The sequence below is a fragment of the Toxorhynchites rutilus genome, chromosome 3, assembly GCF_029784135.1.
Source record: "Toxorhynchites rutilus septentrionalis strain SRP chromosome 3, ASM2978413v1, whole genome shotgun sequence".
Lineage (NCBI taxonomy): Eukaryota > Metazoa > Arthropoda > Insecta > Diptera > Culicidae > Toxorhynchites > Toxorhynchites rutilus.
This window is the reverse complement of record NC_073746.1, coordinates 224,743,166-224,765,476: the sequence shown is the minus strand read 5'-3', so window position 1 is coordinate 224,765,476 and position 22,311 is coordinate 224,743,166. Positions and strand designations below refer to the sequence as shown.

At 39.2% G+C, this 22,311-nt stretch overlaps 2 protein-coding genes across 2 annotated transcripts in view; one reads left to right on the top strand and one right to left on the bottom strand.

The window, feature by feature from the left end:
- Nucleotides 1-5,956: 5,956 nt before the first annotated feature.
- LOC129778085 (ATP synthase subunit s, mitochondrial) lies at nucleotides 5,957-6,819 on the top strand. Its single transcript, XM_055784752.1, has 2 exons — nucleotides 5,957-6,026; nucleotides 6,090-6,819. The coding sequence occupies exon 2, from the start codon at nucleotides 6,111-6,113 to the stop codon at nucleotides 6,714-6,716; it is 606 nt and encodes a 201-aa protein (XP_055640727.1). The 5' UTR covers nucleotides 5,957-6,026; nucleotides 6,090-6,110; the 3' UTR covers nucleotides 6,717-6,819.
- Nucleotides 6,820-12,365: 5,546 nt separating this feature from the next.
- Nucleotides 12,366-22,311, bottom strand: part of LOC129776231 (synaptic vesicular amine transporter-like) — a 128,627-nt gene continuing 118,681 nt past the window's right edge. The window contains exon 9 of the mRNA XM_055781761.1: nucleotides 12,366-15,501. Within this exon, the coding sequence (XP_055637736.1) occupies nucleotides 15,433-15,501 (69 nt within the window). The 3' untranslated portion in view covers nucleotides 12,366-15,432. The remainder of the gene's footprint in view (nucleotides 15,502-22,311) is intronic.

Genomic DNA, 22,311 nt, shown 5'->3' with positions numbered 1-22,311 from the left:
TTTTCTTCTCCTACGTGAATACCTACCTATCTACCTTAAAAATGGATTAGTTTACTGTTTACTCTTCATGAATATGTTGATGGTTCTGAAAAGAACCTTTGGTGTTGTGTTTTTTTTATCACTCGATATTCCCATCTTATTCGGTTAAACCTTCCTGTTTAGCTATTGCGTTTGCCACTCGCCACAGCTTTCACAGTTGGAATATTTCTTCCCATCCAGCTTGTGACATGTTGTTCAGTAAATTACATTTGATGCGACGTGCCGGAGAAACACTTTGCCACTCACTGAAACTAATTGTTGCCTTGATGAGCGCCGAACCGAAGCTGCTCTGTTCTTGATGCGGGTTTTCTGATTGTCGTGAGCAGCTTTGCAAGCCAACTCGAGCACTCCGACGGCCGAAACTCTATAATCGCTGTTAGGTATACTGGTGCTCCGGCACCAATCCGTTCGGCCTAGTTACCCTTGCGGAGCAATCAGTGAATGCGACCAACAGGGAACTGGAGACTTGCACGGTTCGAGTGAGACTTTGCCTTTCCCTTAACTTGTCCTCCTTTGTTACGTCCACGATGCCGATGCCGTACAACCACACGGGTTTACGGTTTGAAAGAAAATAAGATATTTATGATGATGATGTTGAATTAAAGAGGCTTTAAACTTTTCAGTTCATTCGCCTCTAATAAGATATTTATTTGGGGTCCGCGTGTTTTATACTCTAGCGGTACACACTCACAGGATAGAGACAAATCGGCAGACTCAGCCAGAGGGGCGAGTCCAACGAGACGAACGAATGAGCGTTAAAAGGGAGCGATGGCAAAAAAATACATTCATTAAATCTAACAAATAAATTGGCGTATGTATGTGTATGCATCTATAAACATATAACATACAAAAATATTAAAACAAATAAAAATATATAAACATAAACATCTTCCATATATAACTCACAAATTAACTTTTTCCAGCATATGCAGCAGTACTACATAATCAAACAGCATACCTTTTAAACATATTATTGTTTTGTTTACTAAATTCTAACCACACTAATTCATACTTATCCAGCATTTTACTAACACCATTAAATTCAACTACATTTATAAATCATCCAACATCACATCATTCCTTCCCACTCTATCCCACCCCTTTTCCTTACCTTTCCTTTCCTTATCCTCCCCACCTCCCCCTCCCCCTACATTTCCTTTTGATCTAGAGCTAGGTTCTACGATGCTTTGTCGCTGCTTTGGTACTCAATAATAACAATACAATTACGTTACAGCTCATATTAAACATCTTATATGGCATAGGATACTTTCCTACCTTCGCCCGGTTTTACATCTGAGCAGACAGGTCCGCTGAATATGGTTTTTTTTTCTTCTTTTTCACCAGCCTCCTCAAGACTGGTGCTCAATGGCTCTTCTCAGAGCTAGAGGCGAATGAACTGAAAAGTTTAAACCCTTCTTGAAAGGCGTTAACGTTCCCTGTGGAACTTTTGCCGTCTCAACATATGCATTAACTAGCATCATTCATTAATACTTAGTTGAGATCTCTTAAGCCAAATAACACGCCTTGAATGTATTCCGAGGGGCAAGCTCTAGAATACGCGTGACCACAGTGCAAGTCGGAGGAAATTTCATTGACGAAAAATCCTCCGGCCAGAACGGGAATCGAACCCGAACACCCGGCATGATAATGTGAGACGCTAACCAGTCGGCCACGGGTGCACCTAGTTTAAACCCTCTTAAAGCCAAAAAGAAGAAGAAGAAGAAAATACATTCATTACGATTTGTTCGCTCGTTGGATTCACATGCAGGCTAAAAAGGGTCCTTTTCAGGATCACAAAATTATCTTCAATCTAAAGAGTTTATTATTTTGTTATTACTCGATATCCCCATCTTGTTCGGCTAAACCTTGCTGTTCAGCGATTGCATTTGCCACAGCTTTCACAGTTGGAAAATTTCTTCCCATCCAGCTTGTGACATATTTTACAGTAAATTACATTCAATGGCACGTCGCATTACCACCACTCAGTATCGGATTGGAGGTAATTTTAACCTGTAATTGAACATTTGCGATGACAGTGGTACAGTGTCGACTTCAATGTGGGGTCATAATTTGGACCCCGAACTCTATGTTTACAAAAATGTCCAACTAAATATGTCGCATTACTGGTCCGTCCAATTAGCTAAATGTCGAGATAAGTGTAAATTACTGTACTTTCAATCTAGAAGCAATTTAAGAATTGGTGAAAATCAATAAGCTCAGAACAACTGCCAAATTCACATACTCATCATATCCTGGCAAACAAATTATGAAAAAATCAATTTGTGTTTTATTATTATTTTGGATATTGTTTTTGGAAGCATTGAACTGTATTTCCTAAACTCTTTTTTGGAAGGTTTAATGGCCCTGAAAAGCGCCTTGTTTTATGGAATGGTTCCAATTTAGAAAACTTAGTACTCGTGGTTTTGAAAAAAAAACCATTTCGAACGCCCTCGATGCCGCCTTGTTCTGGATTTGCCACCAAAGCAGATTGTATAAAGAACAAACTTTTTTCTTCTGCTACCTGATGTCGTTTTGCGATTGCGTTTGCCACTCGCAGCCCACTTTGCCTGTTGTCTTGATGTCCACAGAACCTAATGTGTTCTGTTCCGAATGCGGGTTTTCTTATCGTCGCGAGCAGCTTTACCAGCTAACTCGATCACTTCGGTGGCCGAAACTATATAACGCCGGCTAGGTGGACTGGTGCACTGGTACTAACGCGCTCGGCCTAGCTACCTTTGCGGGGAACTCCAGATCAACACGGTTCGAGCGGGATTTTGCCTTTCCCTTCACTTTTCCTCCTTTACCATGTCCGGACATGGCTGCTTGGGTTGGTTTGTTGATGTGTTGTGATGCGAACCGATGTGGTGTACGGTTTGAATGAGAATGATCGTTACGGCAGCGGAGCGAGGATTTTTAAGCTGACTGGCTGGCTCGAGAATTACGCATGTGTGAGACTGCAACCAATGTTTCGTTCATTTTTTTCTTTTTCCTTTCCAATCGTAGTTCATTCTATTTCGCTGCTGCTCTAGTTGCCCGTTTTGGTCGGTTCAATTTGAGGAGCACAAAATGGACCAATCAAAAATGGGCACATAGTGCATTTTGACATTGCTTGATATTTCACAATTATTCAATTATTTATCTCAAGAAAAATGAAATGTTATTCGTTATGATAGACGCGTAGATATTTTTCCTATCAATTGATGCAAAAACCTTTGCGATCTATTGAGAAATGCTCGAGTTATAAGCGTTCCAAATCTTGCATTTTTTCCTACTTGTCAGTGCCTAGATTTCCATTTCACCCCCTATATCTTCCGGTTAGACGTAGTCCTACGTCAAAAATCAGCAGCGATTTTCACTAACAATCAATCATACAAACAATCACGATAACACGTACACGCAATAGGCAAAACAATGAATTGAAAGCAACGAAAAAACTTTTTTCTCAACATGCCCTCAGTATGAAATTTTATGTTTACCTAATCCATGAATCGCCCCAGCTTCCCCCAGATTTTTTCTGATAATCAGAAAGTATATGATATGTATATGAAGTTTTGCTTTTAAAACTACGAAAATCTAATTTAATTTTCAACCCAAAATTGAGAATACATTAACAAAATAAACCCTGCGTTACATGCATTTTGCTCATAAATGACAAATCGTTTTATTTTCCTTACAAGCGTTCTCGTTATGTTTATCCATTCCGCCCAGCGCATATCAGTTCAGCTGCACTCGTTCGTTCGCAAACAATTTGCTCGCAAACACTTTGTTCTCAAACAGTTCGTTCCCAAACAGTTCACTCTCAATCAGTTCTTTCCCATCCAGTTCACTCGCAAACAGTTCGTTCACAAACAGTTCACTATCCAACAGTTCACTCTCAAACAGTTCACTCGCAAACCGTTCTTACGGAATCAGTTCATTCACAAACCGCTCGCTCGCAATCAGTTGGTGGGGAGAACTATCGTTCTTTGAAAAAGAACGACTACTCGTTCACTCTTTTCGGCGAACTAGTTCTTTCGTACCGTTCGTGAACGGTTTGCCCATCTCTATTGCCAATACAGATATACTTCGCCTACTGCTCCACCTCTATATGTATCTCATTGGATTGTGATTATCAACAAGGAAAGTGAAGTGGAAGGTAAAACGTAATGTCAGAATTGCCGTTCGGACGTATCCCGTAAGTTTGAACTTATTTACATAGATGGTATCCAAATAGCACTAAACATTGACTACAGTTTTGTCGGCACGGTTGATTGCCGTTATGAACCAGCACAAAAAACAAAGCTGCAAATTATGCACCAGTGGCGATACCACGATCAAAGCATTCCCTGAATCACATTAGCCGAGCTAGCTGGCGGAAGCATATGAATAAAGTTTACCTTCTCGTCTTGCCATTCCTCATACGTCTTTTCTAAATAGTGTAAATTACGAGCCACCTGTTAACTCCACCATCTTGATTATCAACTACTGTAGAGTGAAGTGAACTTGGTCTTTGATTCATTCGCATGCTATATGCAAGAAATAACATAAACATGGGAATCTAAAGCCCCACTCAAACGAGCGATGTTACCCGAGAAATATTGAGCCATTGATTGCGAGTTCATCAGTCATTCAATTTCATTCACTCCAAATGATGAACAAAATTTATATCACACCGCACACGTTGCGGTTTTTTTTATTGTGAACGAAAACGCAATTGTCATTGAAGGATAGAAACTGTAATTTCAATTCATATTATGTGTTTCAACTTAAAGCGGAACCAGAATGCCGCGTTTTGTGCGATTCATATAGAACGTTACGAAAAAGAACGTACACGTTTTGTCAACGTCTCCATCAATTCACACATGCAGTCAATGCTTGCACCAGCACTGTCACGTAAAATGTGAAACGAATAATTTATTGATTATTATTCATCGCGAATGATTTTGACTCCGAAATATGGAACTAAAGACGCGTCCACATCACGCCAATCGGCCTTGGCCGCCCGGTAAAGCCGACTAAATGTGGACGTACTGCCCGGGCTTGCCGACGTGCCGAAAACCGACTCGAATCAAACTGAACCCAACCCGAAACAAGTGGGTCCGGTTCGAGAAAGTCGAACCAAAGCAAAACGAGGTAAATTAGCGTTGACGACATTGTGCTTCGTGTGTTCGTGACGGCTTCGTGCATCCGATGGGACTTCGGCTTCCCGATGAGGCATCCACATTACATAACGTGCCTTAAGAGACTTGTTGGCATATCCCTCTCCGTCAATTATTATTTTCTACAAATCCTGCCGGTCATTTTCGTTGAACGTAGGCTGACGGTTTGTTACGTTGCCGGTGTATGCGAATGTTTTTTATAATAATTGTATGGTAGAATAATTGAAGTAACGTGACGTGGACGTATGTGAATCGCACTTTATGCGGTATTCTGAGCGCATCGCGTTGGCAATTCATTTTAACGATGTGTGTTTCCATATAAGCGCGCACGATAACACGTCGCGTTTTTTTCCAAGTTGACCTTAGTTATGATAGTTTCAATAAAGATACATGAACTATATCAGGCTCGAGGACCGAATGCACATTTTTTTATCTGTATTATAGTGACTTTCAACTCAGACCGAATGCACAGTAATCCTAACGATATAATTTCCAAAACAGCGGACAGAATTTATACGCTCGGTTGTGTTCACGCATCATGCAATTTGTACCACTCTACTAAGCGTTCCAAAACAAATTGATATTGAGGTGCACCACAAGTCAGACTCGAAGTTATAGTTTCCGGTTCAATCGGCTGAGATTAAAGTGTGGAAAAATTATTTGACTTCATATTCACATGAATTTCATTCAGTTGAGTGAGAATGGAGCTTTATGTACTTTCTTCGACATCCAACAACTACCCTGTTTTTATTATTTTTGACTGAGCATGCATTGCAATTCAAAAAGTCAACATTGAATAGACAGGATTGGTATTTACCGTATTTACATACAAGGAGAGCAGATTTGCCGGTAATGTTTGCTTTTTTTATTATCGTGAATATGAAAAATATATTCATTGAAAATAACTATCAGTTATAACTACCGTTACTGGTTATGGTTATGATAGCAATGCAGTTCTTACGTAGCACCGTGTCAAGATCTCCTATCACAAGATGTGAAACGGTCTCAAAAATAAATGGTCGACAGCTTTGGGGGTGGATCAACATGATGTTTAATCGCGTCGACAGCGCCCGTCTGAAACTTGTTGGGCCGGATCGCCTCTGTGCGGAATGGCTGCTAAGAAACGGTGCCAAAGCTAAATTCGTTAACGTGCCACACATCCAGAGCAACTATAATCTACTCCCGGCCGAGAATGTGCCAATACAGATAGAGGAGTTGGATGGAACCGATTCCGGGATTATGCACATTGGCTTTGACCACTTGAAAGGGCTAAAGTGTTTGAGGAAAGTGAAGCTGCACAAGTGCGTTTATGTGGAAAATCAGGCACTGGGGAAACTGAAATATGTTGTTGACACGTTGGAGGAGTTAGAGGTGTCAAGCTGCAGGAATATAACTGACCATGGGCTGCAGCATCTGAAGGATTTGAAGAATCTGAAGCAATTGGTTACCTATGATTTGCCCTATGTAAAGGATATCCAGACAGTAGAGAAGCAGCTTAAGCAAACTTTACCAAATTGTAATATGGATTTGAAGCCGTAATGTGTTATGAAAATATCTAAAGGTTAAGAACATTTTATTAGATTTTTCTTGAATAAATTGTGTAAAATAGTTAATGAAGCTTAATGCTCAATGAAGGAAGTTATTAATTTGATTTTATTATTCCAATTTAAAGAGAAAATAGATGTTCATAATATTGATTCTGTCTAAGGCCAATATTACCAATGGTTCAGTTGGAAGGAGAATTGTTTAATTCCCATGTATGGGTCTGAAAAACTAGTTCTAGTATCGCGTATTTTGTTTCAGCGTTTAACTATGTAGAGGACTTCTATCAAACAATTATTTTCTATCAAAAATAAATGAAGCAAAGCCTTCCGAATCCGAACAGGATCGGATCACTCGGGGACCATTTTAAACGCTTCTACGGGTAGTAGTAACTCTATTGTAAACTGACCAGACGTTAGTCAAAACTGTTTAACTGACCAGACGTCAGTCAATATATTTCAATATCACAATTTGATCATGTTGATTTTCTTAAAAGGATGAACCTCAAAAAAAAAAAACAGACTGTTCAAGAGCGCTTCTAATGCATCCAAAGATTGATACGTTGAGCTGGTTTCATCGCACCGAGGGGGCTTTTTGTTTAGAATGTGTCAACTGGAAGCAACAGCAACAAAATTGGAAAATTATTTTTATAAAAGTCCCCCATTGATCCGCAGGGACCAACGTGAGCCGGACGAAGAGTTCATTTTCGTTCCCCTAGCTCGGTCAGGGCTTAACGTTTTAAATAAGCCGGAAGAACTAGTGTATACTCGACAGGAAGAGGCAGGGTTGTTTGATGAAGTATCGTAAACGAAGCGCTGGGCGGTCTTACGGAAGTTGGCCGGGACCATGGCCGATGAAAAGATGTATGTTGGCGTGTTCTTTTACCTTTTCGTGGCTCTGGTGGTCGACTGTCTCTCCATTTTGGCCATTCGCCTAAAAGTTTTCTATCGGTCGCAGCTGGGGAATGTTGGGAAGGTTGGCGGTCTTCACGACATTGTTTATCTCCAGCCGATCCATCCTCCAGTGATCTTTTGGCATAATGGGTTGATCCCAAGTTCGGCATAAAGACCACATCACCTTCGCCACTTCCGGCAAGCACTTCGTACTATATATCTCCCCGTTCACCATATGACTCGAAAGAAGAGTGGCTTGGACATTCCCTTCACGCCTGTCAGAGAACGAGAACTTGATGTGGATGAGATATTCGACATCATCGCTTACCTGGGAAAGGTAAATACTCGGTCCCCTGCCGGTCGTTGAACTCTAGCATCAAGTACGTCATGAGCACGAAAAGAAGTTTTTCACCAGCAAAGAAAAAGATTTTCACCAGTGAAAAAGAAGTTTTTCACTTCTTTCGCCGGAAAAAAGTTTTTCACCAGCACCTCAAGCTACTCCTTCTGGGTGATTGCCTGCTGCTCAGATACTGCCGGTCTCGTCTGACGCTTCCGCATAAAAATGTCCATTTTGGTCAGATTCTCCTTTACCGTTTGGCCGGTTACTTCGATCTCCCGGCTTAAGGAGCGACAGGGAGATGATGTTGTAAATACCAGATCGGCTATATCTAGCGGACACAAAGTGCCTCAGGATGTCCAACTCAAGTTGCTTGACAGTGCATTCCATTCGGTAATTTGAAGAAAATTATAGAATTTTAATAGTGCTTTTCGGGCGTAAATAAAATCTAAACCACCGACAAATCACAACTGAGTGCCGATAGAAATAGTACAGATCAGTTTAGACTTGCTAAGCTATGGTTTATATTAACATAACGTATATACATAACGATTTGTTTTTTGTGTCCCGCGTTAGACCTCTGACCATCTGGTCACTTTACTCTATTGCCACCAACGATTTAATACGTTTCTCTTCTTCAATAACAAATTATCACTTCTAATGTGGTAACTAGTCTTGATATCTAGCAGCATGCCTGATTGTTTTGAGCGCGAAAAAATCAAAGTTTTCAACCTCTGAGTCTGATCATGAGTTTTATCAGTTGTTTTTGTTGAAACTAACATCAAAAATTCAAATCTAAAATCATTTTTACCATCAAGTATTTACAGTTAGACGGGCAGATGATAACTATATTGCCACCAACATTTTATGCTAGACGAGCAGAAGCAACTATATTGCCACCAATTTTTTCAATGTTCTTAATTTTTGGTATTGAAAGTATTTGTTTCGTGTATTTTAGCATGTAAACATGAACAGTAATTTACATTTAATACAACATTTTGCTAATTGGACAGACCTGTAATGCGACACGTTTATTTGGACATTTTTACCTCTAAATGGGCATTTTTGTAAACATCGAGTTCGGGGCCCAAATTTTGGCACCACATTGGAAGTCGCCACCAGACGTCGACACTGTACCACTCTCATCAAAAATGTCCAATTAAAGATCAAAATCGCCTCCAATGCGACACTGAGTGGTGCCTCCGAATGTCGCATTAAATGTAAATTACTGTATTATAGTTTATGTTTATTACATTCTTAGTTTATTACATGCCCGTTAAACGTTTAACCCTTTCGCTACGAGCATCGTCTTTAGACGACTTGTTCATTGCACTTAAGATTAGACCAGTTCAAATTCTTCAGTTCCAACTGTCCAACATGCCATTCATAAATAGATTTTATTGATTATAAATTAGTATTAGGAAATGATGCTTAATGGAAATAATGGAAATAATTCTTTTTTCGATGCCAAATGACTTAAAAATGCAATGTCGAGATTTGGTGTCATCTCGAAAAAAAAAATTTGGCCAAAAATCGATTTTCCAAATTTCATGTACAACAGGACGGACGAATAGTTAAATGAGTTGGGTTTTGTATAAGCGTGTATTGCGCCTTCGAAGGTCAAAGGAGATAAGAAGTTATATCCTTCCTTGCGTCTCCATCTCTTGAATAAATGGCTAGAGCAACCGCGAACGCGCATATTTTTTCCGGTCAATGTGTCTTGTGTCAATGTGTCATATTAATTGATTCGGAAGAATTTAACCTATTGGTGAAAGATACTCTGTTAAACTGTTTCATAGTTCGGGTTTTCCGTAAACTCGACTGGAACTGAATATTTATTAAGCTGGTGATCATACAAACAAATTTCCCAATTTTTGCCAGTTCCTAATCTCGAAGCTGGCCTTATCGAAAATAAATCGTACCTCTTCTACTATATGTACAGTTTCATCTACGGTGTCTCTACTAACCAAAAAATCATCGACGTAGGTATTGTTGATAATCGCTGATGCCGCTTCCGGGTATGTCCTTTCATATTCCTTGGCATTAGTGTTTTTAAAATGCTGCGCCAAACATGGGGAACATGATGCCTCGAAGATTATAACATTCATGATGTAAACTGTAAGTGATTGTTCAGGATCGGATCGAAACAGGAATCTTTGTGCTTGTCGATCACTTTGTTTTACTAGCAACTGGTGAAACATTTGGCGCACATCGCCTACTGTAACAAATTGTCGTTGCCGGAATCTGCAGATTACCTTCAGCAGTGGAGTCAAGATATCTGGACCCACGAATAACATCGGATTGAGCGATATGTCTCCTAAACGTGCCGCTGCGTCCCATACAATGCTAAATTTCTCGGGTTTACGAGGGTTCTGTATAATTCCCAAGGGAAGATACCAGACGAGGCGTGGATCTGAATTTTTTAGCTCGTCTTCGGTAGCTTTGTGTGCATATCCGAGCTCCAGATATTCCTCAATGTGGTCTATCACTTTCTTAACAAATTTCTTCTCCAATCAAACTGAGCGCCTTTTAGCCATTCTGTAGCTGCAGGGGAACTCAAAGTTGTCACTTTTCTACAGAAGGCCACATTCAAATCTTCCGGATTCAGTTCGCCTGGTATTCTCCGCCAAGATCTGCCTAGCTCGTTGATCTTCGAATGACTCTAAAAGTGGCAAAGAATTTACCCCCATAGAATCTACGGCAAAGTAGCTGTTGACGAGATCGAGTCTCATCCGCATTACATTTACATATATGAAACATTGCGTGATCACTGCGCTTTGTGCCCCTCTGGCCACCTCCAAATATGGTCCACCCTAGCCGCGTTTTGGCTGCTATTGATTCTCCGCTGTGTCTCTCTCGTTTGTCTAACGTCAATTTCAGCGTTGCATTATCTAGGCCTATCAGAATTCGTGGCACTGCACTGGCAATGTTTTGAACAGGAACACTCTTTAGGTGAGGAAACTGCTTGGATAGTTCAACGTAATCAAGACTTTGTTTCGGCAAGTCAAGACGAGGTACCGTTTGGACTCCTGAGATGGTATAATCTGGTTTGCCATTGACACGTTTGCATCAATTGCTACAAAAATGCCTTAACTTCTGGAAATATTTCGGTGAAAATTGTTCTGAAGAAATCTTAAAAATTGAAAAACGTAAAGATTGTGTCCACGATATTACACCACTTAAAACACACTCTTAGGAAGTTGGTACTGGCGGTGTAATTGGGACAGTTGGGGTTACGATGCCCTTTCAAATGCTGGGTGGTTCGAAGGTGAACTGTTTCCAAAGTACCCAGGAGGGACCTGGTTTTGATAGTCCGCAGCACACATTTTTGTAGGTAAGTTTGTTTTGCCCTCAAACTTTGGGAGTGGACACATCTTTACGTCGGCAGTATTTTTTGGAAACAAATGACAACAATCGAGGGAAAACTTATTGTAAGAGGGTCGTTCAAAAAATAAGTTTCAGTGCCTCAGAAATCGCGTAAAAATAAAGTTAGGCAAAAAAAGGCGATTTTCGTAATCTACGTTTTATTTTCTATTTTTCTACGTAATCGTCGTAACGTTCGAGGCATTTTTCATAGCGTGGCGCGAGTTTTTCTATTCCGAGCGCGAAGTGCGTAGCGTCCAACTTTTTGAAGTACGATGTAACTGCGTCACGAATTTCTCCAGTGTTATCGAATCGTTGACCGCCGAACGCCTGTTTCATCACCGTACTATTGTGAAGTTTTGGACCGATTAAGAACCGCGATTAAGGCCAGGTTTATTGACGAATAGAGTGTTCCTCATCCACGATAAAGCGCGGCCCCTCTCTGCTCGCGTAACTCAAGAGCAATTGAAAAAAAATCAAATGGACTGTGCTCGAGCATCCACCTTACTCCCCAGACCTCGCACCTAGCGACTATCACTTATTCCCGGTGATGAAACAGGCGTTCGGCGGTCAACGATTCGATAACACTGAAGAAATTCGTTTTTTTTGTCCTAACTTCATTTTTCCACGATTTCTGAGGCACTGAAACTTATTTTTTGAACGACCCTCGTATTTTCCGATTCCGTTATGTTTTATAGATTCGCACATCAGGCCCGCTTCGGTTATAACGTCCTTAATTTCTGCTCCGTTTGAGGGGATATAGAAGCGATATTCCAATGTTAATGTAAAATGTTGCTAGTTGTGTCCTTCGATCATTTTGAGAGTTGAAAGCTCAGCGAAGCACCTTTGAACGGATTCCTCCCAGTTTTTCTTCAATTTGCCGTGATGTTGCGCCTTTCAATGAGCAGTCTACATAATTACTACTGATTCCCTTGTTGTCCTTATTGTTTCGTCTTCAACATTTTTGTTTCTCAATTTATTTTGTGGTATAACGTACCTCTAAGTGGCAACTCCCTGAATAAGGACACTGTCTTTTACTAAGAAAACCATCAGTTAAATTTCACCAACAACTTTATTTAGTGTTCCCCTTTTTGCTTACAGATTGTACATATATATATTTGTTGTCGTATTTGGTTGATAATATTCTAATATTATAGCCATCTTGGTTTTCTTTTTTCAATACACGTTGTCTTACACCTATCACTTCGTTTATAATATAGCTTTGTTCGTAAAATTTGTTATTACGTGTATACAGTTATTGTTTCTTGATTATTGTTATAGATTCTCTATCTGTTTGTAGATTTCATATGTAAATATTTTGGTCATTCATTGTTCAGCTACTTATTTAAAACACTGGTTTCTTATGTTTATGATTCTCAGGCTTGCACGTTTAAACGTATGTGTTTCCACCCCATTTTTTCATCGCTTACTTCTGAATATTCTACAATGTAAAGCTTTGGTTAAAGGTTCTCTATCATACCAAAATATCATCGTTTATAGCAAAACAACTAATCTTTATGCTATCCAAAAATATTTGTTTATAGTTGTTGGCAAGATTCATTCCATTTGTCCAACTATAAGAGTTTTGGTTTGTCAGCTTTTTTTCCATTTCATCGATATACAATCATATAAGTTGTTTCTTCAATTTATAGTAGAATGTCAATTCTACTTACTGTACGATTCGTTTGTGTGGGCTGTAATTTGTTGAGATTTGTTCATGATGAGCATTAGAATTTCATAGCCGTAGTATAATAGTTTTCCGTCTAATGTTTTAGTGTTCTAGAGTAAGGATGTATGTATTGTATGTATGTATGTTTCATATGAAGAGTATAATGTATGTTTGCTTTCACATAAATCGCTTAAAAATTCTAGTAATTCCTTGATGTGTGACCCCATACCAGCCTATAATAAATACAATAAAAATGCTGCACAAATAGAAAACGTAAAATAAGGTTTCGTTTGATTAGAATTTCACAATAATCTTACTTTGTATCAGTATTTATATGCAATGATCCGATGGTTGTTAGTTTGTTTGTTCCTTCGAAATATGTTACGGGTAGTTTTATGCATGCATTTTCAAGAGACGTTAGAGGTTATTGTCTAATTCACAATAACACGGCGCAAATTTGTCCGATTTTTTTCTACATTCTTTTCATATAGGCATATAGACTTTTCATTTGATATTCGGCTAACGTGAGTGTGTGTTCATCTGTTTTCCGTTTATTAGGAACACACTAATACAATTACGTTTGATTATAGTATAGAATCAAGGATAGTACATGGAAAAAATTGAGAAATCAACAATTAGGTTCAACTGAATTCACTTGTTAGAACTTCCTGTACAACGCATTTTGATTGAGTCAGCAATTCATGATTTTATGGAGCGAGTGATGACAGATATCAAATAGAATGATGATCGCATTTTTGTTTTCTCAATTTTGGTGTTAAAAGCTCACATAGATTACTTTTAAATTCGATTGAATTATTGTGTCATAGTAGTAAATATCGCTTGATAATCTGTTATCGAACTACACATGAATCAGCATTGTACAATAATTTTTCTATCAAACAGAAAATCAACGTTTTGCTGGTGACTTTACGTCATCCAACATACTATCTGTATAAACCCAATCATTCATTTAGTATTTCTTAAATTAACTTTACTCGTATTGCTATGGATACTTGTTTTCTTTTTCTCTAGATTTGCAAATAATAAAGTGATATCGTGCTGTTTTTAATCACGAACGATTTAAAGCATAATTCGCAGCCATTCGAATTTTGCATAAAAATCGTTCAGTCATTGGTTTCCAAATTCCAGATAAATTTTAATTATTTATTCAGGACGTGAATTTTATGGGAGCTTTTGCGTCCAACTGATTAATATAAAAAGTTTCCTGCATGAAATAGTTATCCGATAACCTAATCAGTTAGTATTTGTACAACAGCCAAAATGTATTTGAATAAGTTATTTATACCATACGTGATAGACACAACGAGACGATCTGATTTGTACATAAAAAGTATGATCATCATTTTTGTTATGTGCGAATAAAATATTCCCATTCTCTGTCAGATTATGTTCCTTAGGAAGATTGGATACTATACTAAAGTGAGGTTAACTTATAATTATAGAAAGGTGAGTATAATTTACGCCTAAAAGCATAAAGGCTTTTAACGATGATAATAATAAGAATAATAATTAATCGTACCGTTAGACAGTTGACAGAACTTCATTAGATATTCAACCGCCGGATAATCTGGCACTGGTATCTCCAATGTCACAAAAGTTCCACAATTTTGAACCTATTAAATTTCTGCTTAGTACTTTTCCTGAAGACCACAAATTTATCTTAACGACAAACCGTTGACCTACAGTCAAATTAAAAAACTGCACCAAATCGACTCGAATTGCGAACGTCTTTTCGAACACCTTTCTGTCAACAGCTTCCAGTAGGTTCGGTCTCGATTGTGACTTCGACTTTTTCTATTCAAATTTATTTCGCCTTTATTCCATTGATTCAGTTTGGTGTAAGAGAACAATTCAATATATGAAGAAGCCAAAGTCACACTAGAAACCGATTGACTTTAGTGTTTGCAGGGAGTAATTATAATTACTATTATACTACTCATTTGCATCGATCTCCTTTTATGTCCCACGTTCTGTTATGGTGAAGAGAGATGTACCTCTGATATATACATTCATAGCATTATATATATTTTTTCTACTGTTGTTTCAAAGTTTCGTTTGGGTAGGACTTTTTGAATTTACATTTGTTTATAAACCCACCGGTGTCAGCAGTATTTATGAAAAATTAGTTTTAATAGTATTTCATTCACTCTGTGCTGTTTTCAACAAGTGTAATCTTTTGAGTCGGTAAGTGGTTTACCGCTCAACCTCATTCTTCCAATGATCTAATAAAATATGGTTTGTGAGTTTTATAAACTTTTCTAAAATACCAGAGATTTTGCACATAATCTCTTCTGACAACATCATACCTATCCTATTTTTAAGAAAGCCTATTTGAAATTTCCACTTCTGTCACATTCCGTGGACAAGTGATGATTTCATTGAGTGGTTCTTGTCCGTTGGCGCTGCGTTGTTTGTGTCGTCTGATTATCCTTATTCATCATCGTCCTCATTCTGGTATGTCACATAACGTACAGATGAGCGCTCGCCAACGATGAGAGACTGTGAATAAAACGTTAAAGTTGACATAATTAATTATTGGGTGTGCGGAAGACGCTTTGTGATTTTCGATAAACTAGTATTTCTTGTTACGCATGTACGAGGTCTGTTCAAAAAGTCTCGCGAATTTCTGTGAGTTACGTATAAAGGGTGTGTCACATCAAATTGCATCACGGAAAAAACGCTGTAGAAATTTAATTTTTAGGAGTTATATCTTCAGCTTTCGCTTATAATCAGATAAGAGTGTATAGATCACGTTGGCCATGCTTCACTGTCAATTTTTCGTAAATTTGGAAAAATGTCGTCGAACGAAAAAGAGCGTCGTGAATTAATCCTGTGCACTCATTTCGAGAATCCGGAGTTGTCACATCGGGACATCGGTAAGATGCTGGGAATCGTCCAATCCACGGTCAGCAGAGTACTAAAACGATACTTCGAGAACCTAACCATCGACCGGAAGGTGAAGAACGGCAAAAATGAATGCTCCGTCAGTGAAAAAGATCACAAGCGCGTAGTTAAGCAGTTTAGACGTGATCCGAGAAGTTCGGTCCGGGATGTCGCCAATAAGCTGAATTTGTCAAGTTCATTCGTCCAGCGGACCAAGCAGCGGGAGGGCCTGCGTACATACAAGGTTCAGAAGGCTCCTAACCGCGACGAAAGGCAAAACATGGTGGGGAAGACGCGAGCCCGGAAGCTGTACACCGAAATGCTGACGAAGCCGCATGGCCTGGTAATGAACGACGAAACCTACGTCAAAGCGGACTTTCGTCAGCTGCCGGGCCTGTTGTTCTTCTACGCAGAGGACAAATTCAGCGTTCCGGAGGAGATTCGCAAGCAGAAACTATCCAAGTTTGCCAAAAAGTACATGGTGTGGCAAGCGATCTGCTCTTGCGGAAAGCGGAGCGCCCCTTTCGTAATGACCGGCACGGTAAACGGGCAGGTTTACCTTAAGGAGTGCCTACAGAAGCGCTTACTACCACTATTGAAGCAGCACGAGGGCCCGACCATCTTCTGGCCGGATCTCGCTTCGTGCCACTATTCAAAGGATGTGTTGGAGTGGTACGAAGCCAACGGGGTCACCTTCGTGCCAAAGGAAATGAACCCGCCCAACGCGCCGGAGCTTCGCCCAATAGAGAAATATTGGGCGAATATGAAGCAGGCCCTCCGGAAGAACCCAAAAGTTGTCAAATCGGAGGTGGACTTCAAGAGAAAATGGATTTCTGTTCAAAAAAAACTACAACCTGACGTTGTACAGAACCTTATGGACGGGGTAAAGAGGAAGGTGCGAGCATACGGGCTTGGGCTCGAAGTATGAATAAAAAGAAAATGCCAAAAGTTGTTTAATAGTTTTTATTTTACTGTCTAAAATTTTCAAAAGGATCGGTCTACTGGGCGAATTTCTACAGCGTTTTTTCCGTGATGCCATTTGATGTGACACACCCTTTATTCGACTTTCGATTTTCTTACTGCGTGATGTTGGTACTCATGTCTTTCATCTATACCCACAAGTTCGGCAATTTTGATTGCCCATTATTTCACACACCACGTTCCCCAAGAAAGTGCTGCTGTGGCTGACAATCAGTGAAAAGGGGAAATCAAAGCCGCTCTTCTTTAGCTCCGGACTGGCCGTGAACGGGGAAATTTATAGTACGAAGTGCCTGCCGGAAGTAGCGTCGTTCATCAAGAAATATCATAAGGGCGAAGTCGTGGTGCTCTGGCCGGATCTGGCGTCGACCCACTAGTCGCAGCGATCGTTAGAGGAGATGGAGCGGCTGAATATCGATGTGGTACCCAATTCGGCGAACCTGCCTAACGTCCCCCAGCTGCGTCCCATCGAGAATTTCTGGACAAAGCTAAAGCGTAAGATCTACTCCAACAATTGTGTCGCGAAAGTTGAGAAGGAATTGATGGATAAAGCGAAGAAATAATTCAGAAATATGCCTACACGCATGTTTTCGTCCGCCATGGCGAATCTTCCGGTTAAGTGCCGGAAGGCCGCTCGCAAGGGCGTAGAATTTTTGTGCAAGTAAGCTAATGTAATTACCTTCCATGGGAAATTTATTAAACTCAATTATCTGTCTTAGTTTTTTTATCACCATCCGAAAAGAGTCCAATTTTTATTTCGAACGTTGATCTTTGTCTCTGTGTTCTGGGTAAACTAATAATTAATGCCTGTTTTTTTGATGGGGCATAAAAAGATTATTGTAAAGGATTTCTAGGAATTTCCTGCGACTTGTTTCCTTGTCGATATAATTCAGTCCATATAAAAAATATCCCGGAAACGGTAATTGTAAAAAAATAACGATAAGCCGATGACGTCGTTTTTTCCCGAGACATACGCATAATCACCAAGTCTTTATCTGTGTTTTTTGAATAAGTACTTGGGAATGTTCAATTTACAAGATAAATATTAGATGTGCAACGTAAGAGGTTGGTGATTTACGTGATTTACGTAGAATTTAAAGGAATGGCGAAAGGTATTCTATTGACGGAAGAGGGACGGAAAATAATAAAGATATTCAGTGAACAAAAGTTTTCTAATCGCTCGATCGTAACAAAAATTGATCTATCTGAGAAAGTGGTATGGAATTTCTTTAAATAGTGCCAGAAATATGGGATATAACGACCAACAAATGGGAACAACAACGTTATTTTGCGTCTTAAAGGTCGAATAAGACACGAAGCAACCAGGAAACTATGTCCTGCTCATACATTAAGGCAGATCCGGTTGTTCCAGTAACGAAGAGGCATATTGCGCGCATCTTGAATTAGTCACTAGACATCATGTGGAAGAAACCTCAAGGGAAGCCAAAACTGACCGCCACCAATAAGCAGAACCATCTTATTTTCGCCCGGCAATACATGGAATGGAAACTAGAATGGAGAAATGTTGTATTTTCCGGCGAAAAAAGTTCAATTTGGATGGTCCAGACTGCTTCAGTTGCTATTGGTACAATTTAAGTCAACGGCATGTCGTGAGATCGAACCGAAATATTGGGCGCGGAAGTTTGACAGTGTGAGGAGCCGTTTCCTATTACAGCAAGCTTCTCATTTGTTTCATTTTCACCCGAATGAACTCCGAAAAGTATCTTCAATTACTGGAGGACGTTTTGATTGGCCATATTGAGAATAACGCTACCGAGGATGTCGTTTTTTCAGCAGGATTATGCATAGATCCACGTTACCAAGCAATCGAAGGCATGGTTTGCCGAGAAGGACATTCCCCTTCTTGAATGACCTGCTGGCAGTTGCTTGAAATCCCATAGAGAACCTATGGAGAATCTTGGCCGAGATGGTATATGCAAACTGATGACAATTTGACAACATTTCCAGTCTCAAAGCAGTAATTCAGGAATGTTGGGCTATAATCAATGTGGCAACATTTCAAAGCTGTCTGACTCGATGCCAAATCGTTTTTTCAAAGTGATCCGAAATGGAGGTGGACATACTAAATATTAGCTACCGATTGGACTCGAAATTTGCCGCACAAATTTTCTTTTATTAAAATTTTAGGATGCGGCTAAGTGCACCCGTGGCCGAGTGGTTACATCTCACATTATCATGCCGGGTGTTCGGGTGCGATTCCCGTTCTGGCCTGGGGATTTTTCGTCAGAGAAATTTCCTTCGACATGCACTGTGGTCACGCGTATTCTAGAGCTTGCCCCTCGGAATACATTCAAGGCGTGTTATTTGGCTTAAGAAATCTCAACTAAGTATTAATAAATGACGCTAGTTAATGCATACGTTGAGACGGCAAAAGTTTCACGGGGAACGTTAACGCCATTCAAGAAGAAGGATGCGGCTAAGCGAATGTCCACCCTGATTCCACATATTTGAATTACTTAGAAAACAAAAAGTGAATTTATACTTTTTTTTAGAATGAATTCGATGAAAATAAACAATAATCGTCTTTTATGAGCGAAACTGTACAAATAATTTATTTATTTTTTAAAATATTGAGGAAAAATAGGTTGCAGCTAAACGAATGTCTACCACTGTATTATAGTTTACAGTTAACAATTCTTCACAAGTGCAATTCTTTCACAAGTTTGTATATGTGTGACCATTGTATCTAGCGAGTTACTATACGAATATATCGATGGATAATATATGAATCCGTTCAATCCGGTGAAAAAAAAAGATCATATAAGAAAAGTCCGGTATAATGTTATGCATTATATTCAATAAATATTCTACACCACTAACATTAATTTATACATTTCATCCAACAATATTCTAAAATAGGAAAAAAGTCACTTGTCCAAAAAAGTTACTTCTATACTCGCGTCGGTGTCACAGATCGAAAGTGATAAAAAAGTGAAACACTTCCCCTGTACCAACACATCTTCTTTTTCTTCTTGGATGGCACTAGCGTTCCTAGTGGAACTTTTGCCCTCCAAACGTAGGTATTACTTGCGTCATTTTTATTAGTTATTCTTAGTTAAGATATCTATGCCGAAAAAGACGCTTTGAATGTATTCTGGAGTGGAAAGCTCTAGAATACGCGTGACCCCAGTGCAAGTCGGAAGAAATATCTTTGACGAAAAATATCCCGGCCAGAACGGTAATCGAACCCGAATACCCGGCATAACAATGTTTGTTACCACTCGGTCACGGGAGCACGTTACCAACACATGCAATACGCTAAACGATCACAAACGACAAATGTGAAAGATAGAGAGAATCGCATAGTCGTAGTGTTGATGTTTTCTGAGAAATAAACGAATTATTGATTTCTCGGTCTGAGAAACTAGTGCGCGAGTATAGGAGGGTTAAAGGAATCCTCTGCCGCCGCATATTGAAATGCGTTTGATTTTTGAATTATCGCTTCATTCGAAGTAGGGTAAATGATCTTGGTTTGTTGGGTGTTTTTACGCAACTAGTAAATTCAAATCGATTTTTCTTCATGAAAATCACATATAATCGATACGAGTTTGGGTTTGTTGAGAAGCCCCAAGTCTCTAGTTATTCAATTTTTTATGTTTTTTAACAATTTTCCTCAAAGAGGAATTCTGATCATGGTTTGTCCAAAAAATAATCATGGTTTGTCCGGCTTTAGAAATCGTCATTTTTGAATGAAAACATTCGAATTCTCAAGTAGATGTTGCACTTATTGTTGCTTGAATTTACTGTCATCATATTGATCCATTCATAATTTAGGCTTTCTTCAGAATATTGCATTTTCTTGGGCATGTTAAAAGTGTTCTCCTCAACACACTCAACATAGAGAAACTTTATTCTAACTGCAGCGCGCCAAGCAGTTGCCATAGAAATCATGTGGACAAAACAACATTATTGGACAACTGATGATCAGAATTGAGGGGCTCAGAATGGATGTAAGTGACTTGATCGATTTCTCTTCGTCAACTGTTTCTGTGATTAATAACTCAACTGCAAAAACGTTCCAATTTGAGTTTGCTATAGAATCTGATAGATGAGGTTCTGACCTACCTTGCACATTGTCAAATACAGCTGGGAATGAGTTTGCAGCTAAGTTATGACCAAAAGAGAGAGTCGATGTAGAGAAATCGATCAAATCACTTACACCCCTTTCATTCTAAGCCCCTCAATTGAGTTCATCAAAATGCGTTAATTTAATGGTTTAGCTATGTAAATCTGATACAAATGGTGTGCAAGAATGACGTTTAAAATATTTGTAAGTGTTATAATCCAGAAAAGGTCTGAACAGGTGCGAAATAATCAACTGGTGATCGATTAAAAGTTAGCTCGAATGAGGGGCGCATTGACACCAAAAGATGGTGTATTTCATATTCCTTTAAAACGTGTGTTTTTGTAAAAATATACTATAAAACTACTGTAAATCATGGAAAAGACAATTTTATTTATATGTTTTGAAACATTCGAATACCTGATTTGACAAAGGTGTGCTGAATTAGAGCATTAAAAAAAGTGGACAAACCATGATCATATTTTCGACTGGACAAACCAAAATCATTTACCTTACGCATTTACATAATCATGTCGCTAACTTCACTAAAACCAGATCCTTACACCGTGCTCAATATCAACTATTCTCTCCCTGATAATTGCAGGAGAACCACTGAAAAAAGCATTGTCATGCTCGGAATGGTTGATGAAATTGACTTCGTTGGTTTGCTGATCATAACAAACAACACCAATAGGTGTGAAACTCGTGGAAAGACCATGTTAATGGAAGTCGAACTATGAGCTTCCTGTGAAATCCGGATCGGAGTTTGTTTGTCTTTGACTTTCCTATACTCGCATATAGGTCTGACAGACCGAGCATCAATGAGGTGGCTGAATTGAATGACTATTAAAACTGAATGAAGTTAAAAAAAATCTTGAGTTTTTTCACTCAATTATATCTTTTTATTTGAACAAATAACAATAACGCCTAAAAATACACAATAGCAATATAACAGAGACGCGCACCATCCAGAGTACACAAATTGCGATTTTTCGCGCGAGTATAGGAGTGTTAAGTACCAAAGTTTGATCTCGTTCGAAATGTACCTTATGCAAATTCATAATAATGCCGGCCCGAAGAATGGACAGTGTTTGAGAAGGATTCGCTTGGCTGTTTCGGACGTGAACGTGCTCGAACCAATCTTCGTCAGTTCACAAAAATACGGAGTATAGAGAGAAAGGATCACCTACAAACTGGCTCAACTTCACGGCGAAAACAGCATTCAGAAGATCGCGAATACTGCACGAGAGGAAGAGCTTCAGTTTAACCGTCAAGTTTGGTCAAAATGTCGAACGAAAGTTTCGCAGAGAAGATATTCGTTTTCATGTTGACGTATGCATTAAAAAAAGGAACGATTCTAGTAA

Excerpts from the sequence above, each read along its gene's own strand:
- LOC129778085 (XM_055784752.1), top strand. The coding sequence starts at position 6,111 with ATGGTTATGATAGCAATGCAGTTCTTACGTAGCACCGTGTCAAGATCT.